Raw genomic sequence first — 20,188 nt, forward strand, 5'->3', positions numbered from 1 at the left:
TAAACAAGGGCAAGACTTATACAATTAAAAGTAGGGCCTTGGGTTGTGTTGTAGAACAAAGAGACCCTTGAATTCAGGTACATAATTCTTTGAGGTTTGCAACACATATAGATAGGGTAGTTAAGGAGGCATTTAGCATCTCTTTAACCACCAGAATGTTGCTGGGATTGGAGGGCTTGAGTTATAAGGAGAAGCTGGAACTTTTTTCATTGGAGTGTAGGAGGATGAGGCATGACTTTATACAAGTTTATAAAAACCTGAGGGGATTTCAATACGAGGGCATATTTATATGGTGAGAGGAGAGACTCAAGAAAACCATGAGGGGCAGATTTTATACACAGAGAGTGGTTCATGTGTTCCAGAGGATGTTGTGGATGCAGGTTCAGTTACAACATTTAAAAGACATTTAGATAAGTACAGGAATTTGCACCAAACGAATGTTTGGTGGGATATGAGCCAAGTGCAGGCAGGTGAGATAGTTTATGGTATAGACTTGTTTGACTGAAGGGTGTGTTTCCATGCTAATGACTCTATGACTCTGCCACTTGATATCCCTCTACTATGTGAACGTCCCACATTTTCAACTGAGAACAGGATTGTCCTCTGCTCGGCATCCTGAGGAAAAAGAGCCTGTCATTCTTCACTGTCTAGGCTGACAAATGAATGCCAATGACCAGGATGAGAAGTTATGGAGAATGGTTCATCTCTGTGGAACAATAATTAGGAGTTTGTACCTCAAAGAAATGGGAGAAAAATCAATAATGTCGGAAATGCAATTGTTATTATAAACCAGAAAGAAGATACTTCATTTCAAACAGTGATATCTCATTCATGTACATGGTTAGGCATAATGAACCAATAATCTAAATGTGTTCATTTTGGAAGGAGAAGATATAAAAGGTGAGACTAAAATAAAATAAATAATCTACTTTTGTAACCCCCTTCACTAAACTGAAGTTCCTCCCGGGTAAACTATTTTGGATTAGTCATATGACAGATTGAATGAACATATATCTACAGCCAAGCATGATATTAAAGATATATCCACTCCATCGTATGAATCTTTACTGGGGAATTTAAACAACCAACACCACACTGCCATCAGCCATGGAAACACCACCGACCACCTACCTGTTCCAGGCTCCACTAGTGCAGTTCATGTTGTGACTCAGGGATTTAAAGGTCCGCCTCTGACTCCATCCCACCTGTCACATGCAACACCCACATACACACACCACCTCACTTGATGTTTCTCCTCTATCTCTTTCTCCACGAGGCATTTCTCTTTGAAAACAAATCAACTCTTTTGAATCCAGTAACACACATGCTCCTGCTATGAACAAACCATTCTAACACAAAGAGTAATGTTCCTGTGTTTTCTCTGTCACTGGGGAGGAGCCAGTGACGCTGTGGAGAAACATGCCTGACAGTCAGAAATCACGTGCACATTATTTGCATTCTAGTGAAGAAATTAACTCTTTGATATCATTCCCTTAATGAATAGGATCTACCGTCATTCCGTCTCTCTTACATAATTGATATTGACATATTGTCACTGCATTTACACAGCAGGTATGCCTTTAAGTCTGTTACATACTTGGAACAAAACTGGGCATGCAGAGCCAAAGTATAATGTTCCAATGCGCCATCATCTGGCTGAGGGAAATGAAACCTCTTGGATACATCCAATGCTGGTTACACACTTACATTTTTGAGTCAGCTTTTCCCATGCACTAAAACATTTTAAAAAATGAAAAGACCAGTCAGTTAAAACCTTTTTACGTTGTGTGTTTTTATTCCCCACAGTGTTTGCAGTTTAACAGACGGCACAAAATCAGGGACGCTCTTGGATTACCCGCTGGTGGTGATATATAACAGTGTTGTGCAAGAACAAGACGATTTTGAGTCCTGCATAAGATATTTCTGAGTTAATCCCAGGACATGGGTGTTTGACACAAAACTGGCAAATTTTCACAGGGTGGCTGGTTTAATGAAGATGCACAATGGACTCTTTTTCTAAGTATGGGTCTTTATCACCTTTAATAGAATGTGGGAGTTTGTTGCTTTTGAGTGGCTTATTTGGTCATTTCAGGGGGCAGTGAAGAGACATAGCGGCAGAAGTCAGACCAGACCAGTCAAGTTCCCTCTCTAAAGAGCATTAGTGAACCAGATGGACTTTAACAACCATTGATGATAGTTTCAAGACCCCTATCACTGATTCTGTGTGAAAAAGCTGCCCATTAGGTCCTTTTTAAATCTTCCCCCTCTCACCTTAAACCTATGCCCTCTTGTTCTGGACTCCCCAACCCAGGGAAAAGACCTTGTCTATTTATCCTATCCATTCCCTTTGTGATTTTATAAACCTCTCTAAGGTCACCCCTCAGCCTCCAACGCTCTTCTCAGTTTTCTGAATAAATGTAAATTCTATCAGCTGTCAGGGTGAGGTCTGAATTGATGTCCCCACAGCATTCGCCTGGACCTCTGAATTACTGGTTCAGCAACATTACAGTCATACCACTATCTCCCCATCTGTTTTACTTTAATTTGATAGTGAAGGGATATTAATGAGTTTAAGAAGAAGAAGCTTTTTACAGCATCTGTCTATATAGGCCTAAGAGTGCCTGAAAGAGTGACATGGATTGTAATTTTCCCTTCCTCAAACCTGTGGTGTACCTGGTTTGGATAAACACAAAAAGGTTTACATTACACAGTCAAAATAATGGAAAACAATTTTACTCTTCTTGCATTTGATGAGTGCAAAAGTGGTGACATTTAAAGAAAACAAGTTTGCCAATATGAAATCAATTTGACCTCATTTCAGATTGGTGCAGATTATAATAACAATTCAAGCCCCCACCCCCTCCTGTCAGTTAATAAAACAAAAGGGAAATGTTTGGGGGGCAGGACTCTGAAATAAAATCAGAACAAAATGGAAGGTCTCAGCAGCTCTTGAGAGATAAACGGAGTGTTCATGTTTCAGAACTGATCATCAGAAGCTGGATATAGACAGCCCACACAGAGAAAAAAGTGAGCGCTGCAGATGCTGGAGATCAGAGTCAAAAGCTGGGGCACTGGAAAAGCACAGCAGGTCAGGCAGCATCCGAGGATCAGGAGAGTTGACGTTTCGAGAATAAGCTCTTCATCAGGAATGTAAGGGGGGGGCCCAAGAAGGCTGAGGGATAAATAGGAGGGGAGGTGGGGCTGGGGGACAAGGTGACTAGGAATGCAATAGGTAGATGAAGGTGGGGGGTGGGGGTGATAGGTCAGAGTGAAGGGTGAAGCGGATAGGTGAAAAGGATTAAGGAGACAGGACGCCAACTTGCGGAATGTTTCAGAGAACATCTCCGGGCCACACATACTAAATAACCCTGTGGCCAACCACTTCATCTCCCCCTCCCAGTCCGCCAAGGACATGCAAGTCCTGGGCCGCCTCCATCGGTAAACCCTAGCCACCCAACGCCTGGAGGAAGAGTGAGATAGAAAATTCAGCAGGGTTCAAGAATCTGGATGGAGATAGGGGAAAACATAAAAACAAAAGTAAAAGGAGGAGGAGTAGGCCATTCAGCCCATCAAGCTTGCAATTCAATGAGATCACACGGCTAATCTAACGGTAGTCTTAGCTCCACTTTCCTGCTCGTTCCCACCCCCCCCCCCAGCAACCCCCAAACCACCTCTTGTCTTGCAGATAAATCAAGTCTGTTTAACTCCGCTGTTAATATATTTAATAACCCAGCCTCCACTGTCCTCTATGGAAAAGAATTCCAAAGACTAACGGCCCTCTGAGAAGAAATTTCTCCTCATCTCAGTCTTAAATGTAAACCTCTTAATTTTGAAACTGTGCCCCTAGTTCGAGATTCCCCACAAAGGGCAGCATCCTCTCACCATCTCAAGGACCTCTCCTAACTGCACATATTGAATGAGATATACTATACTCCGAAGAGTATAATCAGTGTGTGATGAACTTCTCAGAGTACAAGTTCATCTCTCTTTAAGTAAGGAGCACAATACTTTAGGCATGGCCTCAGTAATGCCTTGAATAGTTGGAGCAAAACATTCCTACATTGTTACGTCATCCACCTTGCAATAAATGCCAACACCTCTCTTGTCTTCTTAATCACAGACTGTACCTACATACTAACCTTTTGTAATTCATCTACAGGCACACCCAAATCCCTCAATACCGCAGCATCTACACTCTCTCTACATTTAAATAATTTTCTGATTTTCTACTCTTCCTGCCAAAAAAAATGAAAGGGTTGTGGTAGCATCTTCTGTGCTTGTGTTGATGCTGGGAAGGTTAAGAACAGAGTTCAGAAATGTTGGAGGAGTGAATCAAGTGTTGCGCAGGAAATGGTTCATTAGGGCACTGAAAGAGGTGAATGTTGGGCAATGGATTGAGTCCAGTCTCAGAAAATCATGCACTCTTCAAGACTAAAACAGGAGATGTTCTATAAAATCTGAGCCTCATTCCTGATCCCTGTTCAGGAAGTAGTTGACACAACAGCAGAGGGCTCACATAGGTTGCACCCCAAGTACCACAGTCATTGTTTATCCCACCTGAACCAACCCCACCCTCAAACTAAATCCAAACCTGTGTACTGACCAAGCACTGACCTGATCTCCACGACCTGGAATTATTCTCAATGGCCTGTCAGAAACAGTGCTAATTGGCCAGTTTCCCAGGAGACAAGGATACTTGAGAATCTCGATCTATCGGGTTTCCAGATCTATCAGGTGACTTATAAAGTTTAAAAATCCCCAATTCCGTCAAACAGGTTTGGAAGTGCCAAAGAATTAGTGCTTCAAGAGTAATGATGGGCAACAGGCCAAGTTTGTTTGTTCGTTCATTTAACAAAGACCTCAAACACAAGTGTCACTCAGACTGCAGGCCAACAACCTCAGGCATGGAGAGTATCTCTGAAGGTCTATGCTATGCAGCCATGATGAACTACACCACTGAGTATTTTCCGACCTTGCCAGTGCTACCACATAAGGACTTAGATAAATTTTAGCTACCAAAGTAAATCACTCATTCTGTTGTATCTCCAGACACTGGTCAAACATCAGCAAGGAGAGGCTTTTAGGAGGAGAAACACTTTAGAATGCACTATCAACACAGATCTGAGGAAGGGTCACTTGATCTGAAATGTTAACTCTTGATTTCTCTCCACAAATGCTGCCAGCCCTGCTGAGCTTTTCTGGCAATTTCTATTTTTTTTTCTGACAGTGGTTAGCACTGCTGCCTCACAGCGCCAGGGTCCCAGGTTCAATTCCAGCCTCGGGCAACTGTCTATGTGGAGTTTGCACATTCTCCCCGTGTCAGCGTAGATTTCCTCCCACAGTCCAAAGATGTGCAGGGCAGGTGAATTGGCTATGTTAAATTGCCCATAATGTTAGGTACATTAGTCAGAGGGAAACGGGTCTGGGTGGGTTACCCTTCGGAGGGTTGGTGTGGACTGGTTGGGCCGAAGGGCCTGTTTCCACACTTTAGGGAATCTAATTTACAGCATCTGCAGTTCTGTCATTTTTTTTGTTCACAGCGGATCATGTCTTGTCTAAACTAGCCCTCTTCCTGAAGGAATGAAAATGATCAAGAAAATTTCTGTGCAGTCAAACGTAAAGCCTTTAAAATCTCGTGAAGAAGGAGACTCCATGTTATTTAGAGGATCTAAATAACTGTCCCAGCACAAACAGGAGATTGTTGTTAGAGATTAAATCTTCATGCCCCAAATAAAGGAACCTCAACCTGATGTTTCCAAAATGCCAATGTTGCAAGTGCTGGCTCAATTAAATCTGTCTATGTGCATGGTCTAGATGTGATTAAGAGAAACTGATACTTATTGGCGAATGATCAGGGCAGATATAGAAGAAACAAAATGTAGGGTCTTACAGGACAGTTGCATGTACCTGATTCTGGACCAGAGGGTATTGGCTCACTCCCACCTGCTCTGGAGGTTGAATGATTCTTTTATGTAAGGAACTTAGGAACAGGCTGGTCTATGAAAGGAAGTGAAGGCTGTGCGTATGTTGTACATTATATTGTGAGTAAATCCATGTCAACGACAGATCAGTTCCCATTTCTTCCTTCGCCAGATGGACGTTTAGCAACAAACAATAGACCCTGTCATGAGAAAGCAGGCCCAATTTCAACATACATAAACTAGGCTTCTGTAACTGGGGTGAGAGAGGGCCATATGGAGAGACTTGTTAGCACAATGGGGACAATCTTTGTTTTATTGGGCAAGACATTCAACATGTTTAGTTGCTTTCTCAATTCATTCCCAGGATTGGTTTGATATGTATTTATGAAAGATTTATTGGCGTAAGCTGGAGCTTTGCACAGAACATCAGGATAGGTGATGCCATAGCTACCTTTGACTAGATTTCTAACGAGCGATTGATGAAGTACTTAAAATTTATTGTACCTTAGAAAGCAAAATAACTCCACAGAGGCCAGTATCCCATCACCAAGTCACCCTTTATTTACATGTGCATGGTGCTTGACACTGGCCTGGCTTCCTCAGAGCCAGCCCTCAGAGTGAACAGAACCTCTGACACTCATGGCTTTTTAAAATTTTATTAAACAGTACAAAATACAGTTAATAATAAACAGAAATCAGCAGTTCACAAAAAAACCCACTATATACAGGGGAAAGGGCAGCAAAGCCAAACCCCAAACCCTACCGTTGAGGGAGATGAGGACAAACCTCAAATCCCACTTCCATTCATCACAAAGATAACGGTAACAAACAGAGACTAGACAGTGCAATCAAATCAGAAACAGTGCATAGAACATAGACCCAATGTAACGATAAAAAGACACCTGACACCCGTCCGCACCACATACTGATCAGACAGTCCCTGGCTAGCCTTCATGCAGGCCAGTCATCAGCCTTCCGGTCTCCGACCGTCCCACGTACTGACCAACCTTCCCCAGGCCGACCTTCCTGTTTATATCTGACAGCCAAGGCACCCTGAATGTACCAAGTTAACAGCCCCAAATCCGAGAACTCCAATTCTATGAGATCCACCCGGCTGACCTTGTCACAATCACTAAAAATTTGCTATTTACTTTGCTTGTTCCTGTGCACCTGAATGAGGTGTGAACAGTTTGACACAGTTAGCTATTTTCTATTCAAATATAGAGAACACTTAAAACACAGTGAGCAACAACTTTGAAATCGGTGTTAATGCAGTTGGCTTTTGATATTTTAGAGGGAAATGAAGAAGTGCCTACTTGTTTATGGACACTAAGTGGTGTTTATTTGATTATGTAACTCCAGCCTTTAACCTAAACTGTCCCACAACCTGTCAACCCCTAATGTGGCTTTTCTATTTACACAGAAGCATTTGTCAAGCTCTGCCGACCTGTCAAATTATACAGTAATGGTTTAACTTGCACTCTGCAAATTAATCTCCAGAAATTTTAATATCTCCAGAAAATATTTACATCTTATGTACCAACCACTACCCTGCCCTGAAGGATTGTTCTACTATTGCTACTCGTGATTATCTTCTATTATCCTGATTGTTTTACAGTAAAGTTTGGTCTCTATGTAAACAAGTCTGAGCAGAAAAGACCACTTTGTTTCATGGGAACAATAAGGAATGGTTCTAATCCTAGTTTTAATCCATAGCAACAGGCCAATCCTCAATCAACAGCTTTGAGACTGCCCTAAAACAAAGAGACAGGGCAGCTACTCCCACAGCCACACCTACCAGGCTGACAGGTGAGACAATGACTAGTTTCGGGACAGTCTCTGAAGAGATTTTGTGGGTCAGTCCAACGTGACACCCTGCAAATACAACCTTCTAACTGTGTCAGGAATGTATTTGTTGCAACTCCTCCTGCTTTTTTTTGCTCACCAAATATTCTTTCATTTTGTCTTCCATTCAGCTTCAGTTTCTCGGAGACCCTGCAGTGAGCATTTCAACTTGTAGTAACATATGTTAATGGAGAAGTTTTGAAGTTCAGTCCCCTTTTTCAAGTTGGAAAGTCAAGCAGCAAACCCTAAATACAGTAAGCGCATTCAAAAAGCTAGTGAATGATCAACTAATCCATTCTTTGGTAAAGCTGGTACATGGAAGAACATTGGCCTGGATGCAGGGAACATTTCCTGTTACTTGAGTAGAGAATAGTTTATCTTATAGGCAAAAGTGAGGACTGCAAATACTGGAAACCAGAGTTTAGATCAGAGTGGTGCTGGAAAAGCACAGCAGGTCAGGCAGCATCCGAGGAGCAGGAAAACTGACATTTCAAGCAAAAGCCCTTCATCAGAGCCTCTATTCCTGATGAAGGGCTTTTGTCTGAAACGTCGATTTTCCTGCTCCTCGGATGCTGCCTGACCTGCTGTGCTTTTCCAGCACCACTCTGATCTAAACAATAGTTTATCTTATATTCACCCAAGCAAGAAGCCAGTAGATCAGCTTAACAGCACACTGAAAAGGCAGCACCCCCCTCTAAGCAGCACTCCTAGGCCCAGCACAACTAGGGCATACTGCAGGATTACTACATGCTTTGAAAATAGTCATAAGGAATGTTGAATCAGCCACGATCTTATTGAATGGCCGAGCAGGCTGAAGAGTGAATGGCCTACTCCTGTTTTTAGTTCTTACGGGCTTATAAAAGCCTTGAGACTTCTCCCAGCTCAGGAGCTCTCCCTGTTCTCTGCAGTAAAAGTTACTTTGAGTCGGAAGAAAACCAATTTATCTTTTCTTCAGCAGTTGCTGTAAGCTGTAACTTTTAATTGATTAATCAGAGACATTTTTTGAGTGAACCACTCTATGAATCTCGCATGGCAGTGGAAGGATTCAGAGAAGGATAACGGAGAAGCAGCATTCTAGTCAGCACACCCATCTCAGCAGATCTGTCAATAGAAACCACTGAACCACTTTCTCAGCTTTCCCTCTGTTCATAATACCCACTTTTTTTCCCCCAGTTTGTGTTCTCAAGGGGATTAGAGTTTTAAACAGTGGAGTTACATGTCGATGTTTCATGATTGTTAAGCTGTTGTTAACTTGCAATTAATAAGAACAGAAACCTGGTTCATGATTTCTGTCAATCTGGGTCTAAAAGACAGGTAAATTGGGAAATTCTATGTACTTTAACTTTTGTGACAACTCTAGGAATAGCAGGGTTTGATTTCCTGAATGCTACTCCAGTGAGGCATAACATTACAAGGATTCATATGGGTTCAAGAAATTTCTCATGTTAACCAAGTGAGGACAGGAGTTGGGAAGTCATGTTGATGTTGACAGGACATTGCTGAGGCTTCTTCTGGAATACTATATCCAGTTCTGGTCGCCCAATGATAGGAAGGATATTATTAAGCTGGAGAGGGTTCAGAAGAGATTTACCAGGATATTGCTGGGTATGAAAGGTTTGAGTTATAAAGAAAGGCTGGATAGGCTGAGACTTTTTTCACTGGAGCGTAGAAGGTTGAGAGGTGACTTATAGAAGTTTATAAATTAATGAGGGATATAGATGGAGTTAATGGTAATTGTTTTTTCCCCTCGGATGGGGGATTTGAAGACCAGTGGGCACATTTTTTAAGGTGAGAGGAGAGAGATTTTAAAAAAAAATAGGGGCAAATTGTTTATGGAGAGGATGTTTTGCATGTGGAATAAACTTCCTGACGAAGTGATGGATACGGGTATAATTACAATGTTTCAAAAATATTTGCATTAATACACAAATAGGAACGATTGAGAGTTTTGGGTCAAGAGAAGGCAGGTGGGGCTGGATTAGTTTGGGATTATGTTTGGCATGTATTGTTTGGACTGAAGCATCTAAGCTCTAAGGAAGGGTCACTCAACCTGAAACGTTAACTCTGATTTCTCTCCAGAGATGCGGCCAGACCTGCTGAGCCTTTCCAGCAATTTTTGATTTGTAGCATCCATGAATTTTATGAAATTCTAGTAATGGAGACAATTTATAAATAAGATGAGATAAGTATGGGTAAGCCTCTTGACTACAGCAGTGTATTTCAGCTATGTTATTCTGATCTACAGATTCTGTAACAGTGACTAGATACTAACCACAAGTAGATTTTTCCTCGACTTAATGTAAAGAATAATGTGGTTGGTCTTAAGTGATTCAAATCCAGTAAATGCCAATGGAGAAATTATTTTCAAGCTATTTATGTCTGACGATGTGCTTAATGCTCCATGGGAGACAGTGAGCAAAGCTCCTGTAGATTCTCATGCACTTATTTTGTCTGAATATTCACCTACTTTCAACAACATTCTGGTATTGCACAAGTGTCATTCTTTCTGCTGAGTTACCTTTAGACATTTGAACACCTTTTCTCCAACCTGAGGCATTGCACATCAGGAACCAAACAATAGCCACTGCCCCCATTTTGTTTTTGGTTCTTTGAAAATCACGTTTAGTCTGGAAATGTCTTCATCAAAGTCACTGTATATCTAATGAAGTATCTTTGTGCAAAACAGAATACGGAAAGCAATTTATCTTCAATTAAGAGTTATGAACCAGACCAGACCCCACCCCCCCACCCCAAAATTGTTAAGGTCTAGGCTACCTTAAACTCTTTCTTATTTCAAAGGCAAATATGAAGTGGTACATTCCAGACGCAATGTGATTGGTCAAACCACTTGATGTTAAGTAAAACACAGTTAATTCAAACACTATGTTAAAATACAACAAAAGAAAGAACTTAGAATAACTTAAATTTAAAAACTTAACAGAATAATAGAAACAGTAACTATTACTAATTAACTGTACTAATATAGTAACATCTCATAAACACACCCCTTGGCAAAAAGGCAAATCCAGAAAAATAGATTTTGTCTCACATGTAATCCATCAGCTGAGGAAGAGAACGCCCAGCTTTCAGTTGTAATTGAGAAAGGAAAAAATGGCTTCCACTTCTCCAAGCCCAGAACAGCAATTGCATAAATCTAAATCTAAAACTTGAAATCCTGATCTGTAACAGCTGGCCACACCCATCCAGGTTGCTTTTATTGTTCCAACTTTTAAAAATAAAAACCCATGGTCTCATAAGTTGTTTATAGTCTCAGACTGCTTAGCACCTGTCCCCTAATCTCTCTTTAAAAGAAATGAGAAGAAAACACATCTCTTAAAACCACAGCATCATCGCAGAAGGAATACCCAATAATTATCCTGCTATGGCTGACACGGCAGCTCAGTGGTTAGCACTGCTGCCTCACAGCACCAGGGACTTGGGTTCAACTCCAACCTTGGGCGACTGTCTGTGCGGAGTTTACATATTCTCTCTGTTTCTTCCGAGTGCCCTGTTTTCCTCCCACAATCCAAAGATGTGCAGGTTAGGTGAATTAGTCATATTAAATTGCCCATAGTGTTCAGGGATTTGTAGGTTAGGTGCCTTAGTCAGGGAGAAGTATAGAGTAATAGGATAGGGGAATTAGTCTGGGTGGGTTACTCTTTGAAGGGTTGGCGTGGACTTCTTGGGCCAAAGGGCCTGTTTCCACATTCTAGGGATTCTATCTTCTATAAGAATAATTGTTGGCATACTTAAATAAAGTTGTCAAATCAGCTCAAGGCTTCATTGTTGAATGTATTATACGTGTCATGTTTGATTTATTTCAATTGAGGAAAATGCATTTAAGGAGCCCAAACCAATAGCGGAATAGTTTTTTTGTTCGGATCTTTGATCTTCCTGAAACGGATTAATCAGTTATTAAGAACCAATGCTTCTTCGTGAGCCAGACAGTCTTTCAATGAGACACAGATCCGTTTGAGGATAGCCACATTAAAGTGTTCATCAACAACACTGCTCGTTTTTAATGAAGTAATAACCTTTATTTTTAAATTGAGGAATCTAGGTGAAAGCACAAGCTCCACAGTGCAAGGCTGCACAAGTTGCAAAGAGTAGGAGCATATTCAAATCAGCATTTTATCTTAGATACCTAATCACTAACATTGAAGTCAATGCTAATTGGAAATGATTTTAATAGAGAAACAATGTTTTGGGAATGTGAAACTTGTCTTTTAAGAGATGTCTCAGAGGAAAAAAAAGGAAACCTCATGTACAAGAGATTCCAAGGTGAAGTAGTATTAGGTTGAGTTGGAAGCAGTACAATTAATATTTATTGTCTTTACTTATCTTTACCACAAAAATAGGTGATGTGGTGTACGAATTTTAGTGCTGTGTACTGCCAAGAATGCAGGCTGTACTGCCAATGGCTAGTGGATTGTATCAAACAGGCAAAAGTGAGGACTGTAGATGCTGGAGATCAGAATCAAGATTAGAGTGGTGCTGGAAAAGCACAGCAGGTCAGGCAGCATCCAAGGAGCAGGAAAATTGATGTTTCGGGCAAAAGCCCTTCATCAGGAATCCTACGTCGATTTTCCTGCTCCTCGGATGCTGCCTGACCTGCTGTGCTTTTCCAGCACCACTCTAATCTTGATTGGATCAAACAGTACATCCCTTTAGCTGCTTGCATTAGACAGATCCTACTTTGCCAGTCCATGCTTGCAAAACTCAGGACGTAGGATCCAACAGTGGATGTGATTCTACGGTTGGGCAACTCTTACACAACAATCCCAAATGAGCTAAGCATCACACTAACAACCAACAAAGATGATTAGTCAGACCCACCTGTGCTTGCTATAAGCCACACATATTCCCATACGGTGTCCTGTCTTTTGTATAACACTAAAATTACATGTCCAGCATTGCAGCGTTTCTCAATTAAGGAAAAAGGTTTGTGGGAGAATGTATCCTTTGGGCATTCCCTGTGGGACCACCTGGGTCAATCAATCAGAGTCAAATTCCCACAAAAATCTGGGAATAACTGTTGCTTGTACATCGACCATAGCGACACCTCGACAGCCCATTGTTCCCCTTGAAATGTAATGTTCTTGTGATCCCATGCTGAGTGCAAAAAAGCTTTAATAGCCTGTCCTTTTACTGCAATTCTTAAATCTTTATCTAATCTCCACCAATGTTCAGCCATGCATTCAAATTCTGAACTGATAGTAATAAAATATTAATAGTTTTTTTCTTCTCAATTAGCTCTATTCTTCAGTGAAAGAACTGTTTCAGTGAGTTCTCCCAGACCAGACATATTATTAAAAGGTTTCCTTGTGTTAAAGTGCACATGCTTCTTTAATACTTGAAACTACTGTAAAATGGACTGATCTCCAAGTCTGCTTTAACAATCTCTAGCAACATCAGTCTGCCAGCAATTGATAAAAAGTGAACCTCCCTCAATTCGTATAGGGAAGGCTAACGGTAAATTAGAATAATTTTTTAGAATGACGTCAAACTGCGGCCTCTATAAAAGTTTGACCTCACATCAGTAGGCCTGATCCAAGTAAATATGTACTTTTCACACACTGGTGCACCAGCAATCACCGACACTGGGAATGGAGTCACAGTAAAGAGGAAGAGAGAGACAGAGCTTGCATTTATGTTGCACTTGTCATTATAAGGTCAGAAGCACAACTGTTTGTTAATAACATCACAGATTGCAGTTCCATTCACAAATTCCCTTCCAGCAGAGTCACCTGCATCAGTGTATAAACAGACTTGGACAATTCTGACAAAGGACTGTACTGGAAACCTTTACCCTATTTTTCTTTGATGCTACCAGCACTGCTGAGTTTCTCCAGCATTTTCTGTTTTTGTTTCAGACTTGTACTTGTGGCAGCACAGTGTCTCAGTTGTTAACACTGCTGCCTCACAGCACGAAGGATCAGGTTCAATCCTACCCTCGGGTGACTGTGTGGAGTTTGAAAATTCTCCCTGTGTTTGCGAGGGGTTCCTCCGGATGCTCTGGTTTCATCCCACAGTCCAAAGATGTGCCAGCCATGCTAAATTGATCATAGTATCCAGGGATGTGCATTAGCCATAGCAAATGCTGCATTACAGGGATGGGGTGAGTCTAGGTGAGGTGCTCTTCAGAGGGTTAGTGTGGACTCGATGGGCCGAATATCCTGCTTCCACGTTGCAGGGATTCCAGGATACATCTTCCCACAAATTGAAGCGACAACATCCAGGCTTGCCCTGACAAACTACAGGTGGCATTTGCACTTTGCAAATGGCTGCTACCAACAAGAAACGATCCAACCCTGACCAATAAACACATGATCCATCACAAAATCCTTCACTACCAGGCCACAGCAACACTGTGATTGCAAACAGTGTGTGATGAGGGACTCACATCATGATTCTTCAAACCCTGTTCACCATTGACAAGGCTCAGTTTAGGATTATAATGAAACACTCATCACTCATGTGGATGGCTGCAAGTGTAGCTTCATTCCGAAGCTCAACATCATCCCGAATAGAACAATTCGCTCCCATATTCAGCCATCCTTCCTTACTCAACTCCAGCACTGTTACTGTCTGGAGGATGCACTGCCATTATTCAGCCACATAGCATTGACAGCAACTCCCGCCTTATGGCTTCTACCACTAAAACCATCAGGAATCATCACTTCCACGAGCTCCCAAAGGTCTTACAGCCCTCTGATCCTTACTCTGTAACTGTCCTGGAGTAGCACTGTGGAAACACCACTGCAGTGAAGAAAGAACCTTTTCAGCCAACTTGAGGCTTAATTGGCTTTGTCTCTACCATGAAGTCAGCAACCCTGAGTTTAATTCCCACTGCATGACTTGCTAGCCATAGAAGGAGCATTCATGACATGGTTCAACAGACTGATAATCAGCCTGCTAATCCTTCCCACACTGCCCCACTATTCCCTGAAGAGATATCGTTATGTGAAGAAATGAGTTAAATACAGTTGCCATTGGAGAACAAACATTTTTCAAAAATTAACTTCTTTACCAAAGCACATACCTACCTTAAAAAGTAAGATAATTACGCTGATTATAAAACTGGCAAAAAATGATAGAGAAAGGCTCACCTTGTAGCAGAGGCAATGGCAGCAGAGTCTGAAATAGAAATGAGTGAAATTTAGGATTCTTGCAAGTATGGTTTTGCAGCCAATTATTTCCTAAATTAGTCCTTCCAACTACAATCTCCTGGATGTGCTGATTTACATTATGTTACCCTTCCACGAATGTTAGCTATCCTGTGGCTTCTCATTCAGACTTCTCATACGCAAACTTCAATTAGCCTGATATTATTGATGCTGGTGAGAGATTGGGAACATCTTCGCTACACTCCCCACTCCTACAATCTCTCCAGCAATACTCAGAGTGAGAGTAACTAATTCAGACTTCAGATCAAATACGAGACCTTCCCGATGTGCACAGCTCAGTTTAAAAAAGGAACAATGGGCAAATGTCTGTGTACAGTTTGCGCATTCTCCCCATGTCTGCACAGGTTTCCTCCAGGTGCTCTGGTTTCCTCCCACAATCCAAAGATGTGCAGGTTAGGTGGATTATCACAGAATCCCTATTATGTGAAAGCAGGCCATTCGGCCCATCAAGTCCACACTGACCCTTCAAAGAACATCCCACCCAGACCCAACCCCCTACCATGTCCCTGTAACCCTGCATTTCCCATGGCTAACCCAGCTAGCCTGCACATCCCTGGACACCATGACACAATTTAGCATGGCCAATCCATCTAACCTGTATGAAGCAATAGTGCTAACCACTAAGCCACCATGCCACCCATTGATAATCCATGATATTCATGGTAAATGCAGGATTACGGCAATAAGGTGGGATGCTCTTCAGAGGATCAGTGCAGACTTTGTGAGCCGAATGACCTCTGTCTGCACTTTACAGATGCTACGAATCTGTGAGCTATACATTTCCCAATTAGGTATTTGAGGCCTAGGAACAATCTGTTGTAACATGTTTCTAAAAAAGAAAAACTAATTCCTCTTTAAGCAAAATTGTCAAACATATGTTTAATAGCTTCAAAAAAAGCAAGTAATCCCATGATCCTGCACTGCCAGTAGAGAGCAGCAGTCCCAGCAAGTGTACCTCCAGGCACCTGAAGAGACACAGCCTGAAACGTTCCATCTATTAATTTCCCTGAATGGAGAATCATGGACTGCATCCCTCAGATTTCTGAGTTGTACTTGATGTGAGTGCTGGAGACAAAATCACCTGGATTGTTATTACTATAAATAGACCAATTAACTTACATAATGCAATATTTTATTTCATAGTTCCAACATATTTTAACTGTATTCTGTGTGGAGTTTACTCGGACATCGAGTCATACAGCGTGGAAACAGACACTTCAGTCCAGCCAATCCATGTTGACCATAATCTCAAACTAAACTAGTCCCACCTACCTGCGTCTGGCCCATGTCCCTCCAGACATTTCTTATTCATGTCTTTATCCAAATGTCTTTTAAATGTTGTAACTGTACCCACATCCATCACTTCCTCTGCAGCTTCATTGCACACACAAACCACTCCCTATGTAAAAGAAGTTGCTCCTCGTGTCTTTTAAAAATCTTTCTCCTTTCATGTTAAAATACACCCTCACCCTAGCAAAAAGAGACCTACTATTCACCTTATCTATACCCCTCATGATTAATAAATCTCTATAAGGTCACCCCTGAACCTCTTTCACTCCAGTGAAAAAGCCTCAGCCCATCCAGCATCTCTTTACAACTCAAACCCTCCAATCCCAGCAACATCCTGAACCCTCCCCAGCTTAATGGTGTCCTTCCTATAACAGGGCGGCAACCAGGACTGGACAATAAATTTTTCGCCAGGCATTCTGGAGAAAAATCTGTGCATAGCACAAGACATTTAATACCATCAACATTTAGTGATCAGACTTTGACTCCATTACTGAGTTTTCAAACTTGAGCCTAAACTTTAATTCTAGCTCAACCAATGGGATGGGCGACTCCTCCCTGTGACCATTATAAAGATCATAGGCTTGGAGCATGTCAATCCATTTGCTAAAAGCATTACATCATTCATAACCTTTCACAGCTCAGCTATCTGACCGGATTGATGTTTCAGAAAATGAGAAACACATTTGACTGAAGGTTTGGTGCATAAATGCATTGTGTTGTCAGGTATTAAGCCTGACATTCGATAATCTCGGAGGTTTGATCAGCACTCTAAATGGATTTGGCTGCTTTCAAATGTAGCGAAAGTGAATGCACTAAGTTCCTGTTAAGTTACAGAGGGGAATATACAGAGGGGTTCTTACTCCTGAGTGTTGTTCAGTGATCCTTGGCTGATAGCTGAATACTATTTACAAGGACACAAAACCTCAAAATCAAAACCAGGCCTTTCAGAAGAGGTTAGGAAACAAAACAACATTCCTTCATGTAAACGTGGTATGGGTATAAGCAGGGTGTTAGCTCAATTATTAATTTTCAATCCGAGATCACATTTTGTTTTGCTAGCCAAGGGCGTTCATGGCAGCTGGAGTTAACATACAGAGTAGCCATCCTCTCAATGGATGGAGGAATGGGCTCAAGGGGCTGAATAACCTACTTCTACCTTCCTGTTCCTGTGCATTAACATTGGGTGCAGACACAAAAATGATCAGTCATCATACATTCCATTGTCCAAACATGATGATTGGTCAGGGGAAGTGTAATAGCAGAGGGCTGCAAACACCTATGGAGAAGTATTCCAAGCAGACTCTGACACTGAATGGAACAGAGAGGGAAGTGGATAGAAGCACATTGACAATGTGGAAAACACCCTGCTCACTTCCTTCACAGGTTATATATAAACCACAGTGTTCTTGTTGTAGTGTCCCTACGTCTGGACCAGGAGACCTGAGTTCAACTTCCTCATCCACCAGCGGTGTGTAATAACAATTCTGGACAGATTGATTAAAAACATCTCTATGTAATCCACAAGGTTCCCAAGCTACTAAAATCTCCAAATAGCCAAATGTTTATAAACTGATAATCTTTCACATGTCTCAAACCAGGCACGTATTATAGTGGCAAAAAGTGTGGCGCTGGAAAAGCACAGCCAGTCAGGCAGCATCCGAGGAGCAGTAGAGTCGATGTTTCAAGCATCAGGAAGGCTTATGCTGATGAAGATCTTCCGCTCGGAACACTGACTCTCTTGCTCCTCAGATGCTGCCTGACCTGTTGTGCTTTTCCAGCACCTCACTTTTTGACTCTGATCTCCAGCATCTGCAGTCCTCACTTTTTCCAAGTATTGTTGTAGTCACAATAGAACAAGCACTCCAAACCTTTACAGAACACTTGGAAGCTGTTACTGATTGGCAAATCCACCTTGATAAATTGACTTGTGCAGTTGACCTGTACAATTAACTTGAGCAGTTTCAGTGAGATTCATTAATGAGCTGTTCCTCTCCTCCTTACCTATGCTGGTAGAACGTAAAATCGAATCTGTGGAAGACGTGACATTATTCAGGGGAGATGTCAAGCTCTGAGTGTCTATTGCGTGAACTATGGAAGAGGTGATTGTGTTTGATGGCACTGAATCCTGCACAGGTTGAGTAAACTCCACTGATTCAGACACCGAGTCAACAGCCTGATTATCGCCTGTGTTTTCTTGAGAGACTTCACAGTCATGCTCATTTCTGAACGTGGTGTCTTCTTCCTCAGGCAAATCATCATCAAAATCAAACTCTTCCCCATATTCTTCATCTGAAGAGGTCTCCAACGCTTCAGTCAAATGGCCGTCTGTCCAAACCAAAACAGAACTCAGGTTACATTGACTGGCTTCACAAACCACTCCTACTCAAAATTCTGTAACTCAACAGTGTGTGCAAAACCAGTCAAGCTCCGTTAATACTTCTCCTGGGGTCACATAATCATTACAGAGTGAAAGCAGGCTGTTCAGCCCATCGAGCTCACACTGACCCTCTGAAGAGCATCCCACCAAGAACCACCGTCCTACCCTATCCCTGTAACTCTGCAGTTCCCGTAGCTAATTCACCCAACCTACACATACCTAGACACTATGGGCAATTTAACATGGCCAATCCACCTAATCTGCACATCTTTTGGACTATGGGAGGGAACCAGGGCACCTGCAGGAAACCCATATTGGCACAGGGAGAATGTACAAACCCCAACACAGACAGACAGTCACTCAAGGGTGAAAAAGGGTTCCTGGCGCTGTGAGGCAGCTGTGCCAACCACTAAGTCACGGTGCTGCCCTTAAAGCAAGAAAGGTTGGATGTCATTGAAAAAAAACTGCTTGCAACTCGACCAGCACTGCTTCTGTCAGTGCTAACCTCCTGGGTCACATCTTCCCCTTGCCCTGACCTTCGCAATTTTTTATGTTCTTTTCCAACTCATTCCTTTTATTTACTCACTGAGTGTCCCCTGCAGAGGCAGAGTTCAGTGCTCATCTTTAGTTGCCTGTGAGAATATAGGAGCCAAACACTGTGGAGTCACTCACTAGGCCCTTTCAGAGAATAGAGTCAACCGCTTTGCTATGCACATGTTGCCCATGCAAGGTAAGGATGGCAGATTTTGTGTTGCTACAATCCAGCAGCTGCATGTTCACCATTGCTTCATTTTCCCATTCACCATTTACTCACTTAGCCAAACCTATTGTGGAGTGATTTAAATTCCTCTCTCTGAATCATTGAGTCAGCTTCTGAATTAACCAGTTCAATAATGTAATCAACCGTGCAACTGGTCGTCATTCTTACCACTACGCTCATTGCTCCTTTAAAATACAGGTCTTCCTCAAACTAAAATATACTGTCCCATACCTTGTTTGGTCTCCCTCTGTTGCAATCGAAACTCATTGCGCCACCTCCTTCTCTAACTTATTCCTTCCAGGGATTTCAAAGTCATATGTCAGCAATTGCATAAATAGAAGGCTTTTAAAAGCAATCTTCGCTTTGTGTAACTGCAACATTATGGCTTATCTCATCTTTTAATCTTGGCAGTGTTTAGCACTTCAAATGACTGTTCCAACACTGGGAATGATGCACCAATGGAGAACGCTGTTGTTTCAGCTTGCTGTTCAGTAACATCAAATACCTGGGGCTGAATTGTCCCCCGCTCTAGAAAGGCAATCTAGCAGGACTTATATCTTCACACAGGACATCATCTAAAGCTCAGTCTATTGCAGTGCAGAGGGTGTTATTTAAGAAACACACTCCTACCATTAATTTACTATCAGTGGGTTGAAGGGAAATGTGGTGTCACTCTCACAGTGAACAGACTACTGCTCCTTAAAGGGATGGAAAGGGTCGACACCAAAGGGAGATCAAGAGGCAGCAACGGCCTGAAGTGACAGGATGAGGAGCAGTATCAGAGCCTTTAGTTATGTGGATTATCCCC

At 42.0% G+C, this 20,188-nt stretch overlaps 1 protein-coding gene across 3 annotated transcripts in view; it reads right to left on the reverse strand.

Moving 5' to 3' along the window:
• Nucleotides 1-20,188, reverse strand: part of LOC122540092 (rho guanine nucleotide exchange factor 10-like protein) — a 209,123-nt gene that overhangs the window by 119,074 nt on the left and 69,861 nt on the right. For 2 of the 3 annotated variants that reach the window (XM_087980555.1, XM_087980556.1), the window contains exons 4-5: nucleotides 18,245-18,568; nucleotides 14,876-14,903 (exon numbers count right to left, since the gene is read on the reverse strand). In XM_087980555.1, the coding sequence (XP_087836681.1) occupies nucleotides 14,876-14,903; nucleotides 18,245-18,568 (352 nt within the window). Of the gene's footprint in view, nucleotides 1-1,131; nucleotides 1,307-14,875; nucleotides 14,904-18,244; nucleotides 18,569-20,188 lie in introns of those variants that run through there. The other variant, XM_087980557.1, reaches the window with a different exon arrangement.

This window comes from Chiloscyllium plagiosum, unplaced genomic scaffold (assembly GCF_037043375.1).
Source record: "Chiloscyllium plagiosum isolate Xiang-an unplaced genomic scaffold, Cpla_swu_hap1 HiC_scaffold_37, whole genome shotgun sequence".
In the NCBI taxonomy this organism is placed as follows: Eukaryota; Metazoa; Chordata; class Chondrichthyes; order Orectolobiformes; family Hemiscylliidae; genus Chiloscyllium; species Chiloscyllium plagiosum.